The following is a 25,517-nucleotide window of genomic DNA, read 5'->3' on the forward strand; positions in this document are numbered from 1 at the left end:
AAAAAAGTCAACTTCGCTTTTTTTTTTATTTTTTATAACCTCTGGATAAGCCTTTTGTCAAATAATAAAGTTAAAATCTGTCATTGTTATATTTTCTGTGTGTTTGATTAGTCTTTGAAAAGAAAAGGGTGGGAAATTCAACGTTCAACTAACTAAAATGACAACAATATTACCAGGATTTACCTGGAATAACAAAAGTGTTTTAAAAAAAATCTATAATCCGCAGGGGTTATCTTCAGCTGTGGATATCTTTCAGATGCCCCCCCCCCCCCCCCCCCCCAGTTATGCCAGCTGAGGATTAATTATGCCACCTAGTGGGAGGACGACACAATCGCAGCTTTTCTCCTCCACTAATCTGTGTGTGTTGGGTTTATGTAAAACAAACAAATCCAGATTGTTGAGCCCCTCACACCTTCTCTTCTCTGAGCATCTGTCTGCATATGAATGAACAAACAAACAAACCGACTTGTTCTGGATCACTTTGGTCCAGATCGGTTTTCACTGTGACACATGCAGAACGTATGACCTCCTCGAGATGAGTTTATGTTCAGAGTTTCGGATTGTTCGTTATTTTTTTCCGGTCGAAGTTCAGAAATCGAGTCGACTTTCCACATTGAGAAGGGATAAACGGTCCCACGCTATTTGCTGTCAGAAAACCACTTTGACACTGCTTATGCATGCACACCAAGAGTATATAATATGTTCTAATTTTGTGTGTGTATGTGTGTTTGAGATAAAAAGCAATTACAGCAGCTCATGTACCCACAGTTTATTTGAATAACGTGCCAAATCTATGCAGATTACACTTGCAAATCCATGTAATATCAGTTTGAAATGGGTTACGGGGAATGATGATGATCTGTTTGCTCATCTTCTTTGGATTTCATTTGACTATTTCTTCATTATCGGCCAGCAGGATGAGTCATTTAAGTTTAGCTTCACCTTTATTTGTGTGAGCCTGTGAACTAAATTGTCCAACAACGACACGAAAACAATAAATGAAAGTTTCGTGGGTGAGTTTGGCGGATGGGTGGACTCTGTTGGACAGAGGTGTACTGCTGCTTGCAGTCTTTACTCTGAGCTCAAGCTTTTTCATCAAATCCTCGCCCGGTGCCTGCTTAGCATCTGGCAGGGTTTTCCTGTTTGAGGAGAGATGTGAACTTGAATGTAAAACGCAGGGGCCCTTATAGTGAGACACTCTTTATGACACCATCTTTGTTTGGCATGTTCAAGCACACATTTTATAGATGCCATGTACACTGGGGCCCATCACTGCTCCTGAGTTATATTTTCATAAAGCAGCATAATAGTAATCACTTTCACTGATGCTTTGGAACCCACAGGAAACGGTGGTCAAATTCCACTTCCACGGCTTTTGTCTTGGTCGTTAATCGACCTCCAACCAGCCCTCTTCAGATTCATACGTCATGCTACAGTTTGCTAGAGTCTTGAAGCGTGAGATGCGGGGAAGTTATCTTCCACGGCATCCTACACGACGTCTGGAGAACCTCTGATTGATCTATTAATGAAGCATGTGTGCAAACTGTGGGTGAAAAGGAGTGTGTCTCATTATCTAGTGAGAGAAGCAAGCCTCCTTTTTTTTGTATTCTACAACCTCTCAGACTGCTCTCGGAGAGACTGAAATAAAAAAAAGAGGAAAGCAAAAGGAGAGTCGAATAAACGAGGGAAAATAATAAAAAAGTGTTTGTGTGCGAAGGGGGAGGCGAAGCAAAATCAATGAGAGTCATGATTGAAGCGTGCTGCTGACAGGGCGTGGTCACTAAAAGACAGAGGGAGATAAAGATGATGAAGACAAAGAGGTGGAAGTTGGTGAATAAGGCACAGACGCAGAGAGAGTTGGAATGACACAGTGATGAATAAGTGGAAGGAGAGAGCCGACAGCGCGTGAGATTTTTGTAGAAGTGTAGACAAATGAGAGGCATGCAGAAAAGCATGGCAGAGTTTGAGGAGTGCGTGGGGAGGGATGAGGTGCAGAGAGAGGAAGGGGATGCAAGGAAGAGGGAACCAGGGAGGGGAGGAGAGAAAGAAGGAATGGGGGGGGGGGTAAAGGATGAGCTCATTGCAGTCACTGGGCTGATGACATGAGGAGGGTGGGGTGGAGTGGGGGGTGCAGGAGGGGAGGGGCTCGCTGCTTGTCTGCGAATCGATGGCCAGCGTCTGAGTGCTGCACACACACACACACACACACACACACACAGCTGCAGACAGCTCTGCCGGTTAAACCAGCATCTGCCTTCTGCTGTAAGCTTCCGGCATCTCTGCTACATGATAAGAAAAAACACAGCTGACAGCATTTCAGCCTTTAGATTTCTTAAGATTGTTTTTTTTGTGGGTATTTTTTACTTTTTTGCTTCTGAACTCCAGTTTGTGAAGACAAGAGGAAGTAGTGCAGAAAACCAGCTGATTCGCATGTCTGCTGATTCTCCCTCCACCCTCCCTCCATCCTCCCTCGCTCTAGCTCACACATCACATCCACACCCACACCCAAGGATACCCTCCTTGCTTCTCCGCTGCCTATTTTCCTCACTCCAGTCTCACACCTTTTCTCCTTCTCCCTAACCCCTCCAACTATATATATATATATTTTTTTATTTCCGTTTGGAAAAGAGATGCTCGCCTGACCCCTTTTCTCTCCGATCAAAGACTTTTGTGGATGCTTCTTTATTTGATCCATCCTTGCTCTGCTACTTTCGTGCTACCTGTGGAGGTCCTTTGATTCTCCGGTTCTTCCTCAGCCAGCCGTCTCACAGCCCCGCAGAGAGGAACCATGCTGGGATTGGACGTGTGTGAGTTTGGGGGTCAGGTGCTGGAGCTGCTGTGGCTAACCATGTGCTACAGAGGTGAGGCGATGGAGGGGAGTGTATGTGTGTGTTTAGAATAACTTCAGCTCTTCAAGTTATTCTACTACTGATAAATTAACTATTTTAATGGCATTTGTTTTGAAGCTTTCATAATAAAACATACATTATGTGTATGTGTGTGTGTTTGAGAGGATGTTCTTTTGTGTATTTGAGTGTATGTCTCTATCCTGGCGGGTGTGGACAGTTTGATGTCTGGCATAAAGAGCTGCCAAGACAAACCAAAGATGATCAAAAGCTATTGATCACACCTCTTGTGTGTGTGTGTGTGTGTTCCTGTGTCTTCATGCATGTGTGCTGCTGTCCACTGTGATCCCATTCTTGTTCATTCAAAAGGGTGCGTGCTCATGAACAGGTGCAATGCATGAGTGCCAGAAAGGTGAGTCAATGATGTCACCAACATCTGCTCTCATGTGTAACAGATTTTTTTTTGTGCTTTTGTGTCTGTAAGACCACAACATATACATGACAAGACAGCCGTGTGCGTGTCATACTGCAGTACTGTGACAGATGGTGAAACTGTGCTGGGGCTTCCCTTCATACAGATGTGAATATTACAGTGTGACTTTGCCTAATTAGAAAAAAAAAAGGGGGGGGAGGGGTGCAAAACAAGCATGAGGTAATCTGAGAGACAGAATCAAAGCGAGGTGACTTCCAAGGGGAGAGGTTACCTTAGAACTAAGAATGACAAAAAAATACCTTCCAACCTGGTTCTTCCGCAGGTTTACATCTACATTCTGACCACCAGCTGTGCAAGAACCACAGAGGCCCTCTCAGACGTAAACTGGTTTCCATTCATTTGTCTTCAGCTAAACAAGTCGGTTTCACCGTGTCGGAGCGACTGCCTTTGTACGTTTTTTTTGTAAAAATTCGTTGACGGTATTTTGACCTCAATCAGACTTAAGTAACATTTACAAATTACTCGCATATTTACATAACCGGAGAAAAAATCAAATGATCGTGTTAGTCTGACAAAGAAACTAACTTTTAGAATACACGTGAACGTGTTATTCAAAGTGAAAATGTGCTCAATCGAATTTCTCAAAGTCGAACTAACGCGCAGCGATATGAAGGTTGGGCGATCGGATTACACCAGCGCGTATAGGTGCAATGGCGCCCAAATTGGCCAAGGCGCTCTGTGTGTGCTTCACAGTTCCTGTCCCAGGTTTTGACTCAAAGGTAACGGAAGAAGTTGGTACAGAGACGAAGAAGATGGTGACAACAGAGAATAACAACAAAAGCATCTCATCGTAAAAAGAAAATAAAGGTGCACGGCTGGTACACAACGTACAGGCCTGTAATTTGCCACCTGAGAAATAGTTTGTTTTTGTCAGTGATGTAGTCGGACAACCTGACAAACCCTAAATATTGACAACCTGAAAGGGGCTGTCGTGGTGGAGCCAGACATTCAGACACTTTGATAAAAAGAATTGGATATCCCTCCGTGTTTGTGTACTGGGACAAGGACATGGGTCAAATGAAACGGCCTCGCTGACCCATAAACATAGCTCAGCTGTCCATGGAAGCATACTGGCTGTCAATAGCACACGTCTCAAGTGCTGCATTCACCTTGCGACAGAATTAAGACGTATACATTTCAGATGTCAACGATCGCACTTCTTTTTCACTGTGGACGTAGTCATGTCCTGCGCCGCTGAATTAAATTGTGGGCACTTTACTTCGCATAGATTAAGGCCCAAACTGTCACTGGTTTTTCTTATCAATTTTTTGTGAACCGCCTAGATCTTAAGGCACCCCAGTGAGAAAAAAAAAAACAGTTCAGTGATTTAGATTATTTAAACGACAGTGTTTTCCCTGTGCGAAGAGAAAGATCACATTTTTCTCGTGCTGATGGCGACTGCAGTCATTACACTGAGGGCATTAAAACAAGAAGCAAGTTAACAATTGTTTGGTCACTAAGCTGAAACGCACAGAAAAGCAATCAGCCTGAAATGCTAATGTCAAATGTTGTAACGTGATGTGTTGTTGTCAGGAAACCCCAGCTGTGAGGAGACTGACCTTATACCTCACTCGATGTTGCACGAATGGCAAATCGTTTGCACGCTCTGTGGTTCAAGCTGTCACCGTCTCATGGCTGAAAGAAGGAAAATTTCTGTTCATGCGACCGGTGTCTGAAAGTCTGAGCGACAGATTGTAGCAAAGAATTTGGCTTTAGGTTCCACATGGCATCTTTGAGGAACATTACACGGTTAAATTAAGAGCGAAAGATGTCTGTCTGGTTTTTTGGTGTAATTGGATCATCTATGGTGACAAAGTTTGCCTTACATTAATCTGTTTGGTCCCGTTTTTAGACTTTCTGTGCAGTAACAGATGAATAATCCTGACGTAAGAAAAATATTAATGGGCAAAGTCTTCAAACTGAAGACAAGTGATCTTTTTAAACGTGTTTGAATTGAATTATTGAATTAGAAATAATCCTCACTGTGGAGGCTTTTGGAAATTGGATTTTGCTCCTGTGTGTTGTAATCCCACACGTCCATTCCTGCACTTTGGAGTGTCATAATGCCTCATTAATACCAAACCTATTGTAGCCAAGAGCCTGTACTAGAACGATGCTGGTGTTTTATTCAACAGATTCTTGATGTTTGAGACATCTCTGAGAGATAAGAACCAAACGTTATGTGATCACACAAGATGTACAGAAAAAAAAAAAGTGTTGGCCTTTTCATCTTTCAGCAATTTCCTCTGGGCAAAAAGGGTTTAAGAAACGAATGATTTATTTATCTATTTTGTAGATGCAGCGTGAAACATTGAATCTGTCAAAGACACTTGGCTAGAAAGAACACAGAGAAATCAGAAGGAGCAGTAGATTTTGATGGAACGTAGGAGGTGACATGAACAGAAGGGAAATGGCAGGACTAAAAAAGCAAATGATGAAGCCAGGAAAAAAGAGAAGGGGGTGTCCAAAAAGGGTCTGGTAAAAGTGGGTGGAAAAGAAGAACAGTAGGAGGGCTGGGGAAAAAAAAGGAAAAAAGGGGGAAGAAGGAAACTGAAGTAGGTGAGAAAGAAAAGAGAGGAGAGGAAATGAAGAGGGGATTTGTTGTGCCAGGAGAAATAGAAAGAGGGAGTTACAACAAAATAAAGCAAACAAAGGTTGATGTTCTGTCAGTAGCTGCTACCGAGAATGAAACACGAGCAGCTCAGGATATTCTACAAAGTGTGAGTGTGGCAGAGAAAGACTGGGTGAGGCACAAGAGGCTGAATGCTTTTCATGAGCTGCCAGTCAACAAACACCAGCTCTCACGGTGAGCAGTAGACCTTGAAACGGCCTAACTGAAATCTCTTTACCACACTCTGTCTTCATTTTTCCCTTTATTTTATAACCCACACCATTCCCATCCTTCCTCCCCTTTTCATTCTTTCTCATTCTTTCATTTCCTGAACAGGACCGATGCTCTCTCTGTTTCTTTTTACCGCTCTCTCTCCTGTCACCTACTTGTTATTCTCTTCCTCCCACTATCTCAAAAATGGCAGATAACGGAGCGTAACCTGAATCTTGCCTTACTTCTCTCTTTACCCTTTCACTTCCACAACTCCTGTCGATGCGCTCTCACTGTCACCTTGTCAGACGAGAGCGTTTAAGAAACCGTACTGCATCTGCTCCTCGCATCCTCCCTCCTCCGTCTTTGTCTCCCAGTCGAGATAAATTAGGTTGTATGGGTGAGCAGACATATATATACCCATCAAGTCAGTCAATTAGACAACCTGCTGTCTCATCAAGGCTGACTGTTCAGCTGAGGACATATTACTGCGTAAGTGTGTGTGTGTGTGTGTGTGTGCGTGGGCAGAACACTCACATGGAGGATGCTGAATTAAGAAATGGACAAGGCCTTTGTGTTCTCAGTAATCTCTTGCAGCCATTGCACTGTAGAACAATTAAACGCACTAAAAAAATTGTTATTTTCTTCCAACTGACCTGCTCTGACAAAGTCTGACTGACAGTCATTGCTCCGAGGTGAACCACAATCATTTTAAGTGGAATATAACAGCATTAAGACTGTGTGGCAAAATCCAATGTGGGGAAATTGTTGAATCATCAAGATTCCCCGCTGTTTGTCAAACTGTCACCAAAGGTTTCTCATTTTCCTCGTACATGGACATGAAAGAAACAACGCATAGGAGCGCATGTCTCGTGGGAATTCCATGAAACTGCGCCCAAAGCTTCGGTGACAGGAGAAGAAGTGCTTTTTGGCGGTTGGATGGTGGAGAAGGGTCCAGACACAGACTTCGCTTCACAGGTCCCTTCACAGGACCCTTCATTCGGACTTGAGCTCGAGAAGGAAGCTTCAGCTTTACCAATGAACCGTGCTGTAATTTGTTTCTTAATCATCTCCTAAAATCAGGTCATGGAAATTTCTGAGGCAAGTACAAAGATTCAGCTACTTCATTTTCATTCAGATTCTGCTCCAGCTTTCATACGAGAGGGGATCGACTGCACTCCTGGTTGTAATATCGCTCTTTGCAAAGCCGCCAGACTAAAGGGATTATGTGTCTGAATATTTTAATAACATAATCGTGCATATATGTGATATCTACCACAAATCTAAGAAAACATTTGTTGTTTGTAATGTTATATTACAAACATGTGTAACATAAATGTAAGTATGAATACAAATAGCTTTTCTCATACTTTTAAATAAGTGTGGTGCAAAACCTAATAACCCTGCACTTATATCAGTAGATACTAATGTTATTAATATTTTCATATCAAAGTGACCTCACTTATTATGAAAGCTTCACAGACCTTTTTAGTTATACGTCTAATGCTAATAAAAAGCAAGCAGCAACAGTGCTTACCGCTGCTTTAAATCTCTTTAAGGCCTCTTTGACTGCATGTGGAAGAAGTTCGTAATGTGTTAAAATTACATGTCAGCACCACAGACAACAACAAACGTTCCCTCTTTTGGCCCATTTCCAGTCGACCCTTTGTCCTCACCACTTTGCCCTATCATTCAGTTTTACATATTCATGCCAAGGACGATGCAAGGTTTTTCAGAGGCCAATGCAGGTTGATCCAGAATAAACAGCCAACTTTGTAAATGCTAACTCGACTGCAGCTAACTGCAATAGAATTGGTTTGAGGTCAATTCTTCTGACAATAAACTAATGTTCACGGGTGATTTTCTGACAGCGACTGCAAAAGAATGCCTGAAGCTCATGCAGGAGATTTCACAACCGTTGAGGATAGTGGGACTCCAGGAAAACCTCTTTGTGCCGGTTTATGTGAGGAGTCAGTGACAGTGTCCCATTTTATGGAGAAACATTTCAGCTACTGCACCTTGTAAATCTATTTAAAGGAGAATACAAGGGTAAGAAGTCGAGAGACTGGGCATTTGTCTTGGTTTCCAGGCTTAAAATGATCAAGATTTATATATATATATATTTTTTTTAAATGGTACTACTTCACGCTTTCTGGTTAGATTGGGCAGCAGAAAATGTCTGAATTTAACCTGAATTTGACGGGAGTCAAACTCTGGTCCTCTGGGTGGACATCATGCAGTAGCGCTTCTCCACCACCATCCCCTCAGTTGTCATCATCACACCAACATATGGTTTCAGTTATGCTGGACATCAACCAACTGTTGTCTTTTGTTTTAGTTTTTTTTTTTTTTTTACACATTTTGCAACCTAAAATTTTAATTCTCAAGTTTAGTTTTAAGTTTAAAGCATTTTACAAAGTTATAGGAGTCACCTGAATACTGTAAGATTTATTGACTGCAGTGAAATAGTACAGATTTTTATTGAAAACTAAGACCTTCTTCTCATAGATGGCTGGGCTTGCACTTAAGGTGATAGGGTGAGGAGCTCACTCGTCGAGTTGCTAAAAGAGGCACTGGACGTGGTTTGGGCATCTCATCCAGATGCTTTCCAGGGGTGATGTTTTACACATGTCCAAATAGGAGGAGGCCTGGGGGCTGACTCAAGACTCGCTGAAGAGATTTCATGTCTCAGCTGCAGAAAATGGATCTACGGATGGATGGTGAAAAGTAGTAGCCAAAGTATGGTTATTGTGTCTCTTTGTTCCACAGTATCAGGATGTTAAAAGTAAGCAGGAGAAGGATTCTCAGTCTTGAGTGTGTTAATATTACTGCTCACCTCAGCTGGTGTCATTTATTTGTTATCTCAGCCTTCCAGAAGCAAGTAAAAACTGGGAGTTGAGGTTCCAGTGATTTGTAACATCATGTTTAGCAATGATGAAGTGTTGTGTCTCCTGTGCTGACAGGCTGTCTGCAGCTTTTCTGGAATATATTGCAGGTGAGAGATCAATTGTACTCTTGTTGTGGCAGGAAAAGGCTACGCTCACACCCATAGCGCTGAAATGCTGTTGTGTTGATCATACTTCCTTCACCGCCTTTTCTTTCATTGTAAAAATCCGGTTATGGCTTTACTGAGTCCCGAAAGCATCCTTTTTATCTTGTGCATTGTGCCTTTTTGGAGATATGGCTGTGTGTGTTTCAGTGTCCCAGAGGTCTTGCTGTAGAATTAGAACAGAGGAGTGACAGTGAGCCTCAGAGGACAATAAAAAGACGACAAATCAACACTCAGGGTACACACACAGACAAAGACTCCTGTTGTTGACACACATAAAGAGAACAAAAGTGGTTTTCTGATACAGTCAACAGTTATCTGGGTTAAGGGAAGAGGAGGCAGACAGGAAGCAATTATGAAAACAAACAGGAGGATTGTGGGGGTAAAAGAAAGTGGTCAGACTTTGTTTACTTACAATAAGATTTCAATTTCCTTTTTCTTGTGCACGATAATGCCATACAGTCGTTTAAATAAATGTCAAAACCAGCTGCTTTTGTCCTGATTTACTTTTAATACCAAAGCTTTCATATCAACGTGAAAAAGGACAAACTGAAAAGGTCAACGTGTCCATAGTCATCTCGTAAGATGAAGACCATCCCATTCTGTTGAACAGTACTACAGCGAGTTAGTTTAGCTTAGCAAAGGTAGAAATGATGCCAAATTTACCTCAAGAGTGACAAATTCTGCTCACTGCTACCTATGAACCATTTTATCTTATTTATTGGACTCATCGTGGCTTTAAGCTGTTGCCAGACAACCAAAAGGAATTGCAAGAAGTAACAGAAGAAGTTGGGTGTAAAGAGCACCCCGAAGTTCAGAGTAAAACGCTGTGACTACATACAGCATATGGCACGCTGCTTTTTGTAATCGTATGCAGAAACTGTATGTATTCTTAGCCAGTAGTATGTAGCATGTCATAAATCATAAATGAGATGTTATATAAAGTCGATTTTTGCCCAAAGTGAGCATCTAAAAGCAGGCGATACTCATCTGATGATAAAGGGGGGAATTCCCTGCTGTTTTTGTTGCATTAAAGTACAAATAAGATGCAAGTTGGAGACAGTTCTCCAGTTCTATTGCTGTTGCTTCATAAGCTTAGTGGTCTTTTTCAACATCGTAACAGAGTTAGCCCGATTTCTGTAATTCTTTTCCCTCTTTTTTTCCTCCTTGTATAGGGTAGGTAACACTACATGCTAGATTTCGAGCAACAAAGTATATACTTATATGGTTTTGAGTACAGCTTTTAAAGTTCCAACGAAACTGCTCACAGTGCAAATGGCAGAGTTAGGTACATAGTCACATAGCTAGTGTGGTGGTTAAAACTGTCCCTTCATGGCAAGCAGTCTGGCATGGCAGTTTTTCTCTGTGATGGAGTGTGACCTGTCCACAGTGACATCCTCACCGACAGGCTGAAGTGGAAGATGGACCGATGGATTGTTAAATGTTTATTTTAAAAAAACTCATTAAAGTGATAGAGGCTACTCACCTTCTTAAAAGCCAAGTCTGCACTGATTTGTCAACGACAGGTCTGAGCAGGTCGCTTGTTTCCATTTCACATCAGTTCTCCCAGTGTTGAGTTTGAAGTTATGGACATGATTTTGACTATGAATAAAACAAGATACAAAATAATTTTTTTTTTTTTTTGTATCAGCTGTCCCGAGCCAGGTTAGCTGTCTGCTAAGTTAGAAGTGTGGAGAAGTTTACATGATCACCACCTGACAGATGGAGGCTGACACAATTGGGAAAACCCAACAAATGCATAGATCTGCACAGTTATTGCTGGTGTTTTCACAGGCTCAACACACAAAGTGAACCTGTTTTTCACTGCTTTTTGGGCTTAATACGTGATTGACATATTTTGTTATCACATGATAAATTAAGGTTGTCTGCTGGCTGTAGCTTCAAATTCACCACCCAAAAGTGAATGGGCACGATCAACCTGATTCTTGGCAGCAAAGCACAACGAAACAGAAATAAACATGACTTGTTCAAATTAGGCTCACTTGGGATATGGAAATATTAGGAAAGAGCTTGAGGGAGGCTTCACTCTGCTCATGTCTGAGATGATCGTCTGAGATTTCTACTGCTACAAAAATACCTTAAAGGTCAGGTTTTTTTTTTAAATGATGTACTATCTATGACACTTTAAGAAAGATCACTGGCAGCATTGTTTCTTTTCAGATGTGTTAACAAGAAACCAACATTTTCACTGCGGGTGTTCATGTCTGTGACTCGTTTCTGTACTAGTGTTTGTTTTTCTGATCTCATGTGACCAGTCTCGTCTGTATCCAACTTCCCTGAAGCCCTATTTCCCTGCCAAACAGATTGCAGTGTAGATTTTCTCTGAATGTGTTGGTTTAGCTATAAATGCAAGTGGATAAATGCAATGTCCTCTCTTGTAGATCTCCGGCACTTTGCTACAATAGAAACTGCTGCAAAGTTTCACAGGTTTTTGACTCTCATGTGCTTCAGTTTAAACAAAGCAGTATCAAAACACTCAGAGACTGGATCTGAACCAAAGCCCTGCCTTTTGAAACGAATGGTAATTGATTCAGTTAGTGTGACGGGTCAGCAGTCTGCAGTTCAAAGAGGAGCACTCAGATGGTAGAAAGGAAACTGGTTTTCAAAGCACTCTCACTGGTTTGGAACATGCACCGTGCGTAAACGTGTGCACTTGCACATTCATGTGGGGGAGGAAAGCAGAGTCTGATATGTAAATACAGCTCAGTGAATCATTTATGAAGGCATGTGAATCCAAATCTGACATACGAGGTGTTTTTTTATGTGACTCTGTGGGTTCGAGAGACCTCTTTGATGTTTGCTGGTTTTTACATCAAATTATCTACTTAACCTCTGAAGTTTGATGGGCTTTGCCTCATCAACAGTATTTTCACAATCTGTGAATATTTAAAATGCCATTAAGTGATTTAGACTGTTTTCAGTTTCCTGTTCATCGCTTTTGTAATGAAAAGGTACAGATGTGCCGAGGCAGAAATCTGAGAGGAAACAATCTGGTAACCATGAGTTTAACTTTATAACTCTTAAAACTAGATAACTAGATTACCGTTGGTGGGACTGTAGTGAAGGGGCATGCTTCCTCATACCGAGCCAATTAACAAGTGCTTTTCTGTGATCAGAATGATCAGAACTAGCCCCGCTAGTCACAGGCCTATAGCCCAAGAAGACACCAAAGGACACCAAATGTCAAAATCACGAGCCACAGAATGACAGCGTGAGACAACAAAACAACCGTAAATTATACAAAATTACCACAAAGAGACAAATAATTTATAATCGCTGCAACTATGTGCTAAATGGAAATATACAAAAAAAACAACTGAAATATAAAGTTTGATGCAAAACCGACACATAGCGACCAAAATTGGGCCACAAAACTACAACAATAAAAAGTAAAAGGACCAAAAAAAGAGACACAAAACAACCACGTGGAGCAAATCTCATTCCCTCCCACGGTGTGAATGCGTAGGGTTATGAGTTAAATCCCTTTGTTTGGGCTGAATGATGTTACAAAGAACATGGTTTGGACTAACAGATTTGAGAGTTCATGTGTCATGATTCCTGTGGTGTCATGTCACATGCCCTCAGGAAAACAACAGCTCAGAGACAAGTCACAATTTCAAACTGTACTGTTTGAGCTGAGAATATTCTGGATGAAGATGTGTACTCACAAAACAACCACAAACGGTATCTGGATGGTTTGTGGTTGTCTTCTGCTTCCTTCAGTCGAGGCATCCTTTGCAAAAATATTCATCCAGAAACCTGCATGAACGTCAGTGCTTAATGCTTACTATAAGGATTCGTTATACTGCATTGTCTTAAGTAGTGGTGGATAACTAACCATTTGTACAAGATTTTTCCTTAACAGAGTATGGAAAGAAGTTACAATGATCAAAATAATCTATGTTTGGTTTAAGATTGATTCAGGTGAAAACAAGAAGCCTTAATGCAAGAGGTTAAACCATCAAGAAACAAGCGGCTCAGTTGCATGAAAATGTCCACTCATGTGCGCAGGGTGTGTCTCTCTTCTTTTATATTCGGTCCTATAAAACAGATCCACAGCAAAGGTGACGACACTGCAAGGGGAGTTAAACGTGTTGCCATGGTGACGGGTTGAAGGCAGCCGTGTTTGGCCCTGACTTGGTGGTTTGCTGCTACAACAGAGACACGTGCACAGAAGAGTTTTGCATCTGTTTGTGTGCATTCGTGCACTCCCCGTGTCATCCAATTACCTCCACACGCAGCTCTGGGGTGATGTGCACTGTGTCATCTCATTATGAGCAGTACAACAGAACCAGAGGATATTACACAGGGCTGTTACAGCACAGGGCTGTTTCGTGCTCTGTGGATAATTGGAGTTCAGAGGTATGCTTTGTGCATCTGTGTATGGAATCTTGAGCAAGTGTCGCACCATTTTTTCTTTTTTTTTTGAGCCAAACTAGTTATTCCTTCAGCTCAGGGACAGTTTTGCAGAAACTATTGTAGCCGACCAGTTCACATAAAAAGCCAACGCTGTCGTGACAGCTGAACAAGGTTTTATCCGGGCAAATCCCTCCAATTATCTAACTACTCCAGTCTGCAAGTTTTCACTCTCTGGACGTACAGATGAGAGGGGAATGCTGAAATGAAATTTCAGCTTGCAGAACACATTGTTGAACGTCTGGGAGATTTAATATTGAATCTTAAATCCCTGATGAAATCAAACCCAGATGGCTGGAGGTTTCCTACATAGAGTAATATGCATCCTTTAGCAGACACAGAGCAATTTTGCCTGTGCTTATAAGGAAAATGTTTCCTGCAGGTGAGCTCTGCTGATGAAAATGTTTCCCTTTTCCTCACCTAAAGTAATGATATAAAGATTCAACAAAATGTTCAATGTCGATTGTTTTTTTTTTTTGTTTTAAAGAGTTGGGATGGGTATATTTAATAGTCTCCTCCCATCGCTGTTGAAGGTCTGCTGGCTGACAAGAATGATTTGCCTGCGGAGGAGGAAGAGGACGAGCGGAACCTCAACTACCATCCTCCTGCTCAGAAGTCGCTGCAGGAGATTCAGGAACTAGACAAAGATGACGAAAGTCTGGTGAAGTACAAGCAGACCCTGCTGGGACCAGAAGCAATCACAGCAGGTGTGTGTGTGTGCGTTTACTTACCTGTGGAAGAGGTGACAATTCACTCACAGATTATTAAATCGGCAGTAATACTGCCGATTTAATAATAATATTCACTCACTATAACGACTTGGTGCATAACTCACTCGCTGCAACAGACCTGCTGGCCTCAGCATCTTTAATCCAGCGGCCAGGCAATGACAGCTGATATCAGTAAAATAGCTCTGACTCCCTCACTGCTGTAACTCAACACCACCTCATCTACAGCTTAGTAGAACTGAATTTACCAGGGCTGCAGTAGTATGGCGAAGCAGAGAGGGGAGGGGAGGCTTTATTGTCCAACAGAAACTGTAAATCTGAGCCTGGGTGTTGAATCTTTGTAACTGTGCGCAAACACTGTAACCTAAAGAATGATCTTTTATCAAAACGACTTGTCTTACACTGTTGTGCCAAAGTCTTGAGCCACCCCTCATTTCTTTGTATTTCGCTTCTAAGCAGCCAGACTTTCTTCTGATCTGTAAAGGTGGTCTTGGTCAGTAGTTCTCCAGGTATTCTGAGGGTCATTGTCTGATCTTGATCTCATATGCAGTCCTTTTATCTGACCATTTTCACAAGTTTATTTGTTAAGACATTTAACACGGATCTATGACTCTTTCAAGTGTCCAAAGGGCCTCTACCTCAAGGCCTGGACCAGTTTTGTGTAGCAGACAACTTTGTAAAGAACCAATTTTTCATTTTATCTGTAGGCGCTTTGTTGCGAGCGGCATCTCACAAAAACACACAGGTTGTTCCCATGTCTCCTGTTGAAAAATGCTAAAGATTAAAAAAAAAAGTCAGACAGATATAGAATTCTAGTATAGAAAGTTCAATAAGGAGAGATCAGTTAAAAGGTAGTAACATAATTTACTGATGTGCTGAATTAGAAAATGTTTGGCATGGCTCTTTAGAATTGTGCTTACTCAGCTTTTGCCTGTATTGTTATTTATGTTTTTACATATTCGATATTGCTGTGCCTATATCCCGGTTTCCTGGCAATACATAAAGAAATTCAGGATGGCCCAAGACCTTTGTACTGTCTTGCATGTCGTTCATGTTTATAAGATGGACTGATCACTATTTTAGTCAGTCACCTTCCTTGACTTCAATAACCAATAGACTTTGCATCAGTTGCCATCCTCAAAATCAAGTTTTACTCACGGACAGAGGCCAGATTGGAACTGTTTCATCGAATGTCAAACCAAAAAAAATACCCATATATGAATGAGTGAAGGAAGAAATGATCGAATCTGTATATTCGGTGGTAAATTGCTGTCTCTCTGCCTCCAGACCTCTCCGGGCCTAATGTCAACGTGACCAGGCTGACCCTGTTGTGTGAAGACGCCCCTGAACCGATCAATATGGACCTCACAGGTACACACGCCAATCTGTCTGGTCTGCTCTCTTTAATATGACTAGAATACGACTCATTGGTTTTGATTTCTAAAGCCTGCTCCGGGGACGCAAATGGAGGATCTGCTCTGGAGTGAGGAATCCCCACCCACTGGGGAAGCATTTTATGTGCAGGGACACTGCAGTGGCTTTGTCGATGCTTATGAGAGGGAAGGCAGATAAATGTTGGCTTAGTGGACAGTATTGCCTCTTTTCCTACGCAGTATGTGTGTCCGCATTGCATACCACCGCCATTAGGTCAAAGAAAGGTTTGAGTCACATACGTGCACAGTGAGAGTCGTAGACCTTGTGTTTATGCATTTCTTCCAAGTTATACTGCATGCAGAATTACCTGATTTTTTTTTTTTTCCCCTGCAGGAGGATACCTCTCTTTACAATCACAGTCCCACTTATTTGCACATTCTCACACAAAAAGACACCGTCACTGCCTGCTGATAGGATAGGTCACCTGGTTGCTAGGCAATTCTGACTTCATACAGTCTGGTTTTCTCTGATAGAAAGCACAGAGTGATAGAAAGCACCAACCAGCCTTTTAAGTCCGAGTAAAGCAGCTATAAATCTGCGTTCTGGCTCTGTCACATCACAGAAAAATGTGTTGTTATCCACTCAGCCAAACCTGAGTGATTACAGCATTCATGAAGTGAATCATTTTAGGCCTCAATATAACAGGAAAATGAGCGGTGCTCTCAGCGCTCAGATGCTAGGGGCATCCCTGCAGAAACACCCTGATCAACAGATCTCAGATCAGCTCAAATGAAACATACCAGTGGGACAAACGGAGCAGAGTTCATTTGCAACACTATTATACTCTACAGACTTTTGTCTGATATTTCTCTCTTTCTATGCCATATGATTTCCTGATGTTAGATTCCAGGTGTTTGGTAAACTGTTTCGGCGTTGTCATTGGACATGTTAACACGCAAGCAGCAGCGCCGTCATTTCTAGTTCTGAACTGGACATCCAGCATCGTGGGCTGATTTGTAAATGCACAAGTGCACTCCCATCGTGTGTTGGCATGGTAATGGTGCGGACACACTCCTAGGCTTCACTCTAAAGTTAAGGCAAAAATCAATTACCTGTGCAGGATCTACTGTCGGCTGGCTTTAGGCTGTAGAATCAGGCCATCTGACAGTTTGCTGTACATTTCTATTTGATCCAGGGCTCCTTGTCCTTTTGTGGACATTTTTTTTTATTTTAAAACTGGGTTTTGATCCTTATTCATTTTATTTTCACACAAAAAAATATTTATTTCCTTTGAAATCTGTTGAATTCAAATGAAGGTGTGTTAGTGTTGTTGAACTAAAATACTGAGAAATACACAACTGAATGTGGCGTGAGAGAAACACACCTTCCATCATAAATCCGTGGAGCAGCCGTAGTGTAATAATTGGACTCAGTGTTGTATCATGTTGCAGTCAGAAAGCCGAGTCTGCTAGGCTGGATGTGAAATGGACTTTCCATTGCAGGCTGAATGCATTAGAGACCCCATTACACACTGCAGGCTGTGCAGCATGGTGTGTTATGTTGATGTTACTGTAACGGGAGTGAGAGAAGATAAGAGGGTGGCGAAACAGGGTCAGATACTTTTTGCTTTGCACTCTTAGCGCCTGGGTGGGGAAGGGAGACGTTCAATCTTGATGCACGCCTGAATGATTGTCCCATCAGAGACCTTTCACTTCTGCTAGGGTGCACGAGTCTGTGTCTTAAGCTGAACCTCTCAGATCATAACAGCTCCCTCCTGCACTCAGAGCCTGTGAACTCTCTGTCACACATCGAACCGCTGAGTCTCTGTCACGACAACAGAGTGGTGGAAAGCAGCCAAGTGCTTAGAGCATTGTCTCTGTGGTCCAGTTACACTTCAAAGAATATGAATTTCAGTATGCACAGAGGAGGGTAAACAACTGAGCGTGTCAAAAATGATGTTGCCGTGTTTTTTGTTTCAAAATGGAAAGAAAGAGTGCATTTAACGTGAGAACACTGCCTTTTTTTAAGGGTCTGTCCACAGATTTTCAATGATGTTTAGGTTGGATGACAAAACTTTCAACTTGCACATCTTGAGACTTCTAAGAGTTGCAATAGCAATGATTAGAAACAACCCATAGCCCTAGCAAGCAAATTGAAGTCCTAGAAAATAACAGCTATAGTATTTACACCCACTGTACAATTAGTCAGAGGGGAGTCGGTCTGACCTCTAATGATTGACTCAAACCTCAAATCATAGGTTTTGTTCTGAGCCAGCAAGAACTGACATTAAAACCTTTCAAGATGACAGCAGTTTACTTTAACTTTCAAAGCACTCAGCCACCTCATTCCTTCAATGCCTGTGCATGCTCACAGAGAAACCTACACCGTCTCATTACCCTGAGAATGGAGACAGAGATGAGGATAGAATCCCACATGTATAGATGCGTCTCATTTTCTCTTCGCAACGTTCTGCTTTGAAGATCATTCTGCCTGCGATCGCCTTTCGTCTGCACCTCCATGAGAACAAAGATGCTGGATCATTTCAGCGGATTAATATAAAAGGATTCTATTTCCACAAGTTTAAATTTAATACAACTGCATGAATATCCATTTTACAACATCCACCAGTCCAGTATCATATGTAACTAACAGTAATCTGTACTGTGTGGCCTGCAGCCAGACCTCACTTCTCAGTGTTTTGGTGCTCTTAGTCCAACTGGTGGCTTTGTTAATGTCGTTACACATGCTTGACACCAAGCAGCTTCAGTGATCTCAAAGGTATCTTCTCTTTGCAATATGCGAAAAATGTGATATTTATTTCAAAAGACCTGGATGCCAACCTGAAGGTGGTCCTTTTCAAGACATATTTAAGGGCATGAGCAAACAATCAAATGCTGGTTTAAATTGGAGCATTTGATGTTGAAGGGCAAATATTTAATTTGAAATTGTACTTACAAAGATATTTTGAAAAGATAAACCCTTTGAAGAGTTTTGAAGAATTGTTCATTTTGCGCTGTGAAGGCATTTTTTGTGTGGGCAGTCTTTTATGGTCTTTCTACTTTGGTTTTATAGCAAATAACCGCTGAGCTCAAAACATGCTGTCTGTCACTGCTGTACCTGAGTGTGACTCAGTTTGTACTCTCAAGTGGCCTTTACTTCCCTTTACATGCACCTCTAGTGTTACTGTACAACCTAAATGAATGGAAGACATGAAAACATTTTGTTGAATAGATTACTCAAAAAAATTCTAATAAAACAACTTTTTTTTCTGCTTATTTTCAATTTTTCTTGGCCTTTCTGCCAGCTGTTAGCTTCGACTTGAATTCAGGGAGTGTATGTGTGTGTGTGTGTGTGTGTATGTGGAGAACAGGCAGGCAGCTCTGTCCTATTTTCTCCATCAGACGTTCCCGGGAGAATCCAGCATGTTCCCTCTTCTCTCAATCTCCTGAGACAAGAGAACGCAGAAGAGGAGATGAATCGGTAGGGTAGCGAAGAATGGAGTCGCATAGATGGGTTGTGTTAAATGGGAAAGGAATAGAGATGGAGTAGTGAAAAATCCCCAAAATATCAGCTACTGAGGAACATATTTTATTTTATCTTACAGTGCTAAAAATAAAAAAAGTCTGAATGAAGACATATTTAATGCACAGTTGGGGGATTTTCTTATGGTGTCCGCAATATGTTACATGTTGGGTTGTTTAACTTTATATGTTTCACTGTTCCACAAGTACACAGTTATATTTTTGACATGGGGACTCCAAACATCCTCCCACACGGTGCAGTTCTGAGTGAGCTGTGTGCTCCATGCACTGTTCTTGTGCTCTTTTATTTCCTCTCAAATCCGCCTCTCTTCCTCTTCACATCCCATCGCTGCTGTCTGTTTTTTTTAATTCAACCCAGTCCTTTATCTGTCCTTCATCTCCTCCTCCTTTCCTTCCTCTGTCCATTATGAAGCACTCAGGACTGGTGGTTGGCTATAAATCGACATATAATGTGATTAGATGGTGGATGCATTTCTGATTGCTGCTGTGTGCTTTTAAAATGACCCAAGCTGCCTTTTGCCCCTGTAGAATGAACTCATTGCACACATTGTCCACAGCACAACCGGGGCAGCTTATTGTATGAACATCCCTCATTTACATGTATGTATTCCTCTGGATTCAGCCAAACACATGAGAGGAAAATCACTTCCAGCTGCTGCTGTATTTGATCTACCTATTTTGTATCACGTCATCCTCATACAGAGTCAGTGATGCTATGCTGTGAGTGATACTTGTGCTATGTCTGTGTGCAGGAGACCTGAGCGTACTGAAGGAGAAAAGCCTCACCTTACAGGAAGGAGTGAAATACAGGCTAAAGATACACTTTAAGGTAAGACAGATAGACAAAGTTTGTATTAAGTATAATCAGAAAGGAGAGCTTTACTTTGCAATATAACCTGGGTGGATCACTGTGAGCTGTGTATGAAGGAAAGAAACTGAACATTAAGTATTCAAGTGACAAAGAGCTTAAAGCTTACACTGATGAGTAAGCTTCCATGGACTTTAAGATCAAACCATTATACTTTTTATGAATGCTTTCAGTGCCGTTCAATTTTATGGGCAACATCTATTTGGTGCCTGAAAGGATTGATGCTCGCAATGAAGGTTGTCATATACTATTCGTGACTGATTTTTTTCAGATTTAGAGTTTAATTTCATCTAAAGGTCTTTTATAGTCTTTTGGTCCACCGCTGGGGTCCTGATTGAAATATATCTGCAATCAGATCGAGATGAAACGCTGTACATAAGCGAATTTGTCCAAAGGATGAACCTTGCTGACTTTCACGTTTGCTTGTCTTCCCCTTTGTCTGACTTGCATATTTTTCACTAAAATGTCTGAACAGCTGCTAAATGGCTGTTGAAGGGGCTTAAAGGAGAATTTGTTGCTTTGGTCTTCAAAAATGATCGCCACAAGGGGGCAGAGTTTTACCAGTCAAGGTGCATTTTTCCATTCTTATCGAGAAATTCATTCATTATTTTATTTACATTTTAACATACCAAGAACTTACATACAAATTCTGCCAATATGCTAATGAGCACAAAGTTTAGAGATTATCAGCTGTTTAAAGAGAAGTAATTAGTTTCTACGTGCTGTTTAATGAGCAATTAGGCACAGTATGCACACACTCACAATTCTGTATTTTGTTAAAGTTCTTCTTCTTTTTCTTCCTTTTCTTTGTCATCACGCAACCAACAACGAATAACAAGACTTCTGCTGATTCTGCGAGGACTTGTCATAATAACACGTCTACCTTTACACGTGTGCAGTTTACAGCACATGATTAGCTCAGTTTTTAGCACAAACGTGGTTGCAAGCATCTTAACGCTGTGAGAAAAGTCAGAGCTGCAACAGAAGCTGCATTCACAGCATTAATAATACTGCTTTTTTTTTTTTTTTTACCAGCCCAGGAGAAAAGTTACAAGTTGTGCATTAGATTTCAGTCCTTTACTGCCCCAGTTATCACGTGAAGAAAAGTAACAGCTATATTTAACTTGTTTTGGTTCTTTTTCTATTATTTTGTGTCTTTGCTGCTGAACGTGTTTTTTTTGTGGGAGGAGAAGATGGCAAAGCCAATGTTCACCTGTCAGGAGTTTCCGTTATTGTTGTAATTGCTGTGCTTTTCACTAATTTCTGCACTTTGTTCATTTGCAACAGCTTGAGCTTCTTCTTGTTCTTCTCCTATTTTTCTTTTTCTATTGCAGTGCCTCACATCCACCCTAATGGTAACAAGCGGTACAACGGAAATATGTGCTCCGTCCCTGAAATATCTCAGTTGTAGGTTGTTTTAGATGCGTGGAACATAGGCCTTTTTTAAAAGTCATTGGTTGTTTTTTATTTTATTCTGTTGCTAGTTGCAGCTGAATCTTCTTAAACTTTCTTTTATCAATATAGAACACCTTTAGTGATTTTTTTTCCCTCTACCTTCAATAATTCCCTTCAAACTACCCTGACCCAACTCTGCCCTCCATCTATCTGTAAATTAAATCTGTTGTTTTTACAGTACATTTAATAACAACTACACATGCATAGACACACACACACACACACACACACATACAAACAAAGCTCCATACTCAGCTTACAAGAACAGATCAAAGAGACAAAAACGCTCCATCGGTTTTTAAATACATGAGGTCAAGTGTTGCAAGATTCCTCCATTTATGTTGACATTTCAAATAACAAGATGACCATCTCTCCCCGTAAATAGCATAGACGGGCTTACACAACCAATTTCTGAAGCATGGAGGAGTTGGATTTCAGTCTTCGAGAGAAAGCTTTTTTTCTGGTGTCGTGCCAATCAAATGAGCAGTCTGAATGTGTACAGGGAAAATGAAACTGTCCCGTGAGGCATGTGGCTTTGGAAGGTCTTACTGTTGCCACTTGATATCCAAAAGCAATTGAAACAGGCCCTCGTTCAATTGTAAATGGTGGGTAAACATTGCCTTCTTGAGCACATGTGTGTCTGACTCATGACCACATAGCTGACAATACAGGTTTCAGTTGAGTTGAGTTCACCAAAACTACACTTTGGTGACTGGTTACCGATTCCTTATCCTATCTGTGAATCTCTGTATTTATCGCAAAGCTTCTCTAGCAGTTTGTTCAAATTGTGGAAAACATCCCTATGAAGGCAAGGTTGTAAGCCTTAAAGCCAGTGAGATAAGAATGAGAAAAGAGTACCAAGTGTTTTGGCATAAAATCAATTAAAGCAAGACGATTGCCCCTGTATTGCTAACAGTCCTGTCAAAAAGAAGAATCTGTTGCAGCAAAATACCCCGAGGTTAATGTGTGTGTCTGTGTGTATTTGTGGGAAGACTCGGGAATCTAGGGATTTGGCCAAGAAGGAAAAGGGAGATCAGGGAGGATCAGTGGCTGACTCCGCTGTGCTGTGAGGACACCTATTGGATAAATGCTGTCACTGCAGCCTCCTAAAGCCTTCTGAACTGGATGCTCTCACAAGGACCTTTTGTCCTTATGGCGGAGGGTGAAGAGGTTTATATCAGCAAAGAAAGCAGATTCTAAAAATGAATATATCTGTGTGTTTTCAGGTGAACAAAGAAATTGTTTCTGGCCTGAAGTACCGTCATGTGACCTACAGAAAAGGAGTAAGGGGTATGTTTAGTTTAGACTCAGTGATCCATATTTGATAAATCTTAAATTTGAGACCGTCTTGAAGTCATAAGGTACATTTCTAAGGAATACTAAGAGTGATGAATTTCTCCTTTTTCTCTCGAACTTGCCACACGTCCATTCTGCATCCATTCCTCAGTGAACAAGTTGGTGTGTATGATGGGAAGCCACGCTCCGCGAGCGGAAGAGCAGGAGTTCCTATGCCCGACTGAAGAGGCGCCTAAAGGCATGATGTCTCGTGGCCATTATCTGATCAAGTCCTGCTTCACCGATGACGACAAGAATGTCTACTTAGCCTGGGAGTGGAACCTCAACATCAGCAAGGACTGGAATTAACAGTGCGTGAGAGATGATGCCACTCTCTTCCCTTCTTTCCCTCCTGCTCTTCATCCCCTCTCATCCTTCCCCTTTCTGACCCTCTTCCTTCCAGTCCTTTCAGGACAGGCTTGCACAGGCCAAGACAGGAATCTCTGTTTTCCCTCCTCTTCCACTATTTCCTCTAATTTCTTTTGACCATTTTTGCTTAAAACACCATACAGACGAGAGAAGAGAGTCCAGGTCGCTCTCTGCCTTTTGTCCCTGGGTTATCTGCATCCATTCATCATGAACATCCCCTTGCATTTTTACTTGAAGGTTTTCCATCCCTTCCTGCTTATCATGTCACGCAGGTGGTCATAGAAAGTCAGTTTGGTCACTGAAGTACCAAGGGAAATATTACACAAAAATGCCAAAGCCATTTTTACAGCTGGAAAGACACAAAAGTGTACAAGAAAAAAACTGCAGATGCTGCTGCTGTAGCCTGCAGGATCCATTCATTCTGATGAAGCAAAGAGGAGAGTAACGCATTTTCATGTCTGACTAACAGACTTTCCTATAGAGAAGATACAGGTAAAGAGTATGTCTGGATACCAAGAAAGAACTGGATATGAAGATTAGTTTTAAAAGGGTACTGGTCAGATGCAGGCTGATGTTCTGGAAACTGCAGAGCAGCGGTGGAGGCAATTCAAACCCTCAGCGGAAGATTGCCCCACATATAAGTTGAAGATAAAGTTGTAAATGAACGCACAAAGAACAGGTTAGAAAAACATGAGCGGTGCTCCTCACAGCTTCCATTTCAAAGTGATCCAGTGACAGCTGTCTGTGCCTGAGTGGACACAAACACAAACAGCTCATAGCATTGTCCCTCAGTTTAAAGAAATCCAAGGGGCATTTCACAGAAGAAAAGGAAAAGAGCTACATCAATATTTCATGTGCTAACTTGTTTAGTTGTCTCTTTTAGCTAATGTACAGAATATCATTTTTCCATCTCACAGGGATCAATAGGGCAGTTTTAGTTTTATAGGGCCACATTTTCCATCATTTACTTTTAATGGCTTTTGTTTTCTGCTAAGCTTTCTGATTTCATTCTCCCTCTTCAGTAACAACACTCCATCTCTTTAGAAATGTAAAGAATGTTTAAGAGCCCTAAGATGAAATAAACCTTCAGCTAAAGTGTCTTTTCAAACCATTATCAATCCAATGTGAACAGATGACTTTGAGTTGTGTTTGATAAACCGTACCTATGTTCTGTTTGCTATCAAAGCACCGGTTTCTTCAAGTCTTTGTGGCAGTTTTCGAAAGAGCACACCAACGAACGGCTGTATCTGAACTGTGTATATTGTAGAAAGAAATGCATGTATGTCCTTCAGGATTTGATACTACTCACTCTGAAACAAATGAGCAAAATCAGCTTTCGAACCCTCTCTCTCATACCAAGGACACAAGGTGTGAAGGATATTCTGCTCCGAAGATAGAAGATATTGGAGTGATGTCAAAGAAGTAAATGAAGGGATAGATGGATATTCCTTTTTAAAAAGTAAGAAATACAATTACTGTGCTAAGTCTTTGGATATGCTATCGTCATTGTAGCTGAACATATTGAACACTGAAGTACCATTTGAGTGAATCGTTGTGGTCTCAGACTAACCGTACGTGTAGGCTTGTTGGGTGTTGCATGGTTTAGCAAGATTCTTTCTCTCCTTTTTTTACAACTTTAATCTAAAACTTAATGTGACTTGAGAAGAAAAAAAAAAAAGAAAAATACGGACACATATCCAGATGTCAGCGACTGCAGAGATGGTATTTACAGGGACGGTTTTAAAGGCACAGAAAGCTGGGAAGAGCTGCCTGTATCCCCTGCCTCAGCCTGTAACAACCAGGAGCTGCGTCTTCAAATATTGGTGTCAACTCTAGTATCCTGTATCGTTTAATAAAGGCATTTTAAACCACTGGGCAGTTGTCTTCTTTTAAATATTTGTCCTGCAGCGTAAAAAAAAAAAAGAATGAGCATCACCGTGTTCTATAAAGGTTGGAACTAAATGTAAAGAGCAACTAGGATAAAATGCAATGATGTTCAAATCATTTCAATGCTTTATTCAAAGGAAAATAGTGGAGAGAGAAGGCATCACCTCACACAAATGTGCAATGTACTGTGCAAATCTCTTGAGCCACCCCTAATTTCTTTATATATTGCCAAGAAATAGGTTATTGAAACGTGCAAACATAAAGGAAAATACAGTGTGGAAAGAAAAGGCAGAGTTTGAACAGTTCTTACGAG

At 41.3% G+C, this 25,517-nt stretch overlaps 1 protein-coding gene across 1 annotated transcript; it reads left to right on the forward strand.

The window, feature by feature from the left end:
* The first annotated feature begins 2,376 nt into the window (after positions 1-2,376).
* On the forward strand, positions 2,377-25,189 carry arhgdig (Rho GDP dissociation inhibitor (GDI) gamma). Its single transcript, XM_072369422.1, has 6 exons — positions 2,377-2,861; positions 14,180-14,353; positions 15,662-15,745; positions 20,043-20,119; positions 22,840-22,903; positions 23,061-25,189. The coding sequence occupies exons 1-6, from the start codon at positions 2,789-2,791 to the stop codon at positions 23,255-23,257; spliced, it is 669 nt and encodes a 222-aa protein (XP_072225523.1). The 5' UTR covers positions 2,377-2,788; the 3' UTR covers positions 23,258-25,189.
* The last annotated feature ends 328 nt before the right edge of the window (positions 25,190-25,517 follow it).

Source organism: Leuresthes tenuis, unplaced genomic scaffold (genome assembly GCF_036924035.1).
Source record: "Leuresthes tenuis unplaced genomic scaffold, fLeuTen1.0.hap1 SCAF_17, whole genome shotgun sequence".
Taxonomy (NCBI): Eukaryota; Metazoa; Chordata; class Actinopteri; order Atheriniformes; family Atherinopsidae; genus Leuresthes; species Leuresthes tenuis.